The 2,597-nt window shown below is 34.0% G+C and overlaps 1 protein-coding gene across 1 annotated transcript; it reads left to right on the plus strand.

The window, feature by feature from the left end:
* The first annotated feature begins 818 nt into the window (after window positions 1–818).
* Window positions 819–1,784, plus strand: LOC140324988 (olfactory receptor 1468-like). Its single transcript, XM_072403093.1, has one exon. The coding sequence runs from the start codon at window positions 819–821 to the stop codon at window positions 1,782–1,784; it is 966 nt and encodes a 321-aa protein (XP_072259194.1).
* Window positions 1,785–2,597: the final 813 nt, after the last annotated feature.

A 2,597-nucleotide genomic window follows, 5' to 3' on the forward strand; every position in this document is an offset into this window, starting at 1 on the left:
TAAGCAGTGATGACCGGGTTTCATGTCCTAGTTTTTCACTCGAGTCAAAGTAGCATCCTGTTTTTTTCAGGTAAAAGCAGATACCCCAGTTTATGTTTGGATCCGTATATATTTGAGTGCATATAGCTCTCTTCCTATTGTGTGATACTTCCCCACCTCCTGGATTGTAAGCTCTTCTGGGCAGGGTCCTCTCCTCCTCCAGTGTCTGTATCTGTCTGTCATTTGCAATCCCTATTTAATGTACAGCACTGCATAATATGTTGGCGCTATATAAATCCTATTTTTTATTATTATTATTATTACTATTATAAATAATAATAATAATAATAAGAAGAAGATTATAGATTACACATATAGCCAATAAAGGGGACTTTTAAGACATTCAACTAATTGAAAATATATGAAAATATAAATACAGAAAACCCAAATATTTATTGTACAGATATTAAAAATTATATAAATCTATTCATACAATATTAGAAGTTATATTCTCCATGGTTCTAATATTATAGTTCAAAGTAAAAATGTTGTTTTTATATTTATATTTACATATATATTAAATTAGTTGTGGATGCCTAAAAAAGTCCCCTTTGTTGGCTGTATGCGTGATCAATGGATTATTTTGGGATGTGGCATTAAGTAATCTGTGGGGTGGGGTAACATCTTACCTTTATTACATACAATATATGTTATAAAACCTAGGGTGAAACGTAAAACAGTTAGCCACCAACTCTCTGTATCATATACATATTTGAATAACTTACTGTTATTTGCACTTTATATAAAATGTGTAATATATTCTCCTGTCTTTTGGTACTATGTGTTTTTTTTTTTGTGATACACAGGCCCAAAATAACAACAATGTCACCATGATTCGCCTTTTGGGCTTCCACAATTTGGGTGAATTCAATCTGCTGTTCTTCACATTGCTTCTCGTCATATACTGTATGACAATATTTGGAAACCTTTTGATCATTGTACTGGTATCCTATAACAAGACCCTCCAATCTCCTATGTATTTTTTTCTCACCCAACTCTCCTTGACGGATGTTTTGTTGACCACAGATATCTGCCCAAACATGTTAAATATTGTACTACATGAACAGGCTGCCATATCTTTTCCTGGCTGCATCATTCAGGTTTATTTCTTTGGCTTATCAGAAACATCTGAGTGTCTTCTTCTGACTCTGATGTCCTATGACCGCTATATAGCCATCTGTTTTCCTTTGCATTATGCCTCTACCATGAGCCATGGGCTTTGCATCAAATTAGTTTTTTCATCCTGGCTCATTAGTTTTGCTATACCAGTCATTTTAACACTTGGTATATGTCAACTTCAATTCTGTGGGCCAAATATTATTGATCATTTCTTCTGTGATTTTAATCCATTGGTAGACCTTTCATGTTCTGATACATCGGTAGTTCTAATAGAGTCCACCTTAATATGCTTTCCCGTGATTGTTTTACCTTTCCTTGTGATAGTAGTGTCATATACTTACATTGTTTCATCTGTAATAAAGATCCCTTCCTTTTTAGGTAGATATAAGTCTTTCTCTACATGTAGCTCGCACCTGACAGTTGTGTCTATATTCTATGGGACTCTGATAGCCATGTATGTGCTTCCAAATAAAGGCCAGTCCCATACAAGTGCTAAAATACTGGCTATGTTGTATACGGTATTTACTCCCTTTTTTAATCCTTTCATATACAGTTTGAGGAATAAAGATATCAAGAAAGCTCTGGAAAGAATTTGTTGTAAACAAACATTTGTGAACATTAAATGATAAGTGTACATTCATATGCACCACATACTTTCTGTGCATGATTTATAGACTCCTAAAGCACCATTTTCAAAGTACAAAATACCGAGCCTTGCAATAGGAAAAAAAAAGGAACAAAATGGAAGAATAAATTATTAAGTGTTCTGCTGCTCCTCCCTCCTGCAGGAGACAGGTAAAATATCTTTTGTATGGCATAATTAAATTAAAATTTAAAAAAGTGTGTAAATCTCAGTACAGGCAGATACAATACAATAGCTCCTGTATATGCCTGCTTTAAACAGAAAATATTGCTAGCAGTCAGTAATAACTATATTGCCATTGCCCAAAACCCAGTAGTACCAAAAATGTTTACACATATTTAAAATCATAGAAATTTAAGAACACCTAAACTCAAAAAATGAATATTTGTTTTTATTTTATTTTTAAGGAACATCTGAAAATGGCGGCATGGTGGCTTAGTAGTTAGCACTTTGGCATTTACAGTGCTAGGTCCCAGGTTCGAACCTCAGCCAGGACACTATCTGCATTGAGTTTGCAGGTTCTCCGTGTCTATGTGGGTTTTATCCCACATTGCAAAAATATGCAGTTCATTGGCTTCCCCCAAAATTGACTTTAGACTTTATTAAGACATATGACTAGGTAGGGACATTAGATTGTGAGCTCATTTGAGGGACAGCTAGTGACATGACTATGGACTTTGTACAGCCTTGTGTAATGTTGGTGCTATATAAATTCTATGTAATAATAATAAAATGGAACTTGAACCTAAGCAAATGTTTTTTTTTTGTTTTTGTTAGAAATGGTACTGATTAGCAT

This window comes from Pyxicephalus adspersus, chromosome 2, assembly GCF_032062135.1.
Source record: "Pyxicephalus adspersus chromosome 2, UCB_Pads_2.0, whole genome shotgun sequence".
NCBI classification, from domain to species: domain Eukaryota; kingdom Metazoa; phylum Chordata; class Amphibia; order Anura; family Pyxicephalidae; genus Pyxicephalus; species Pyxicephalus adspersus.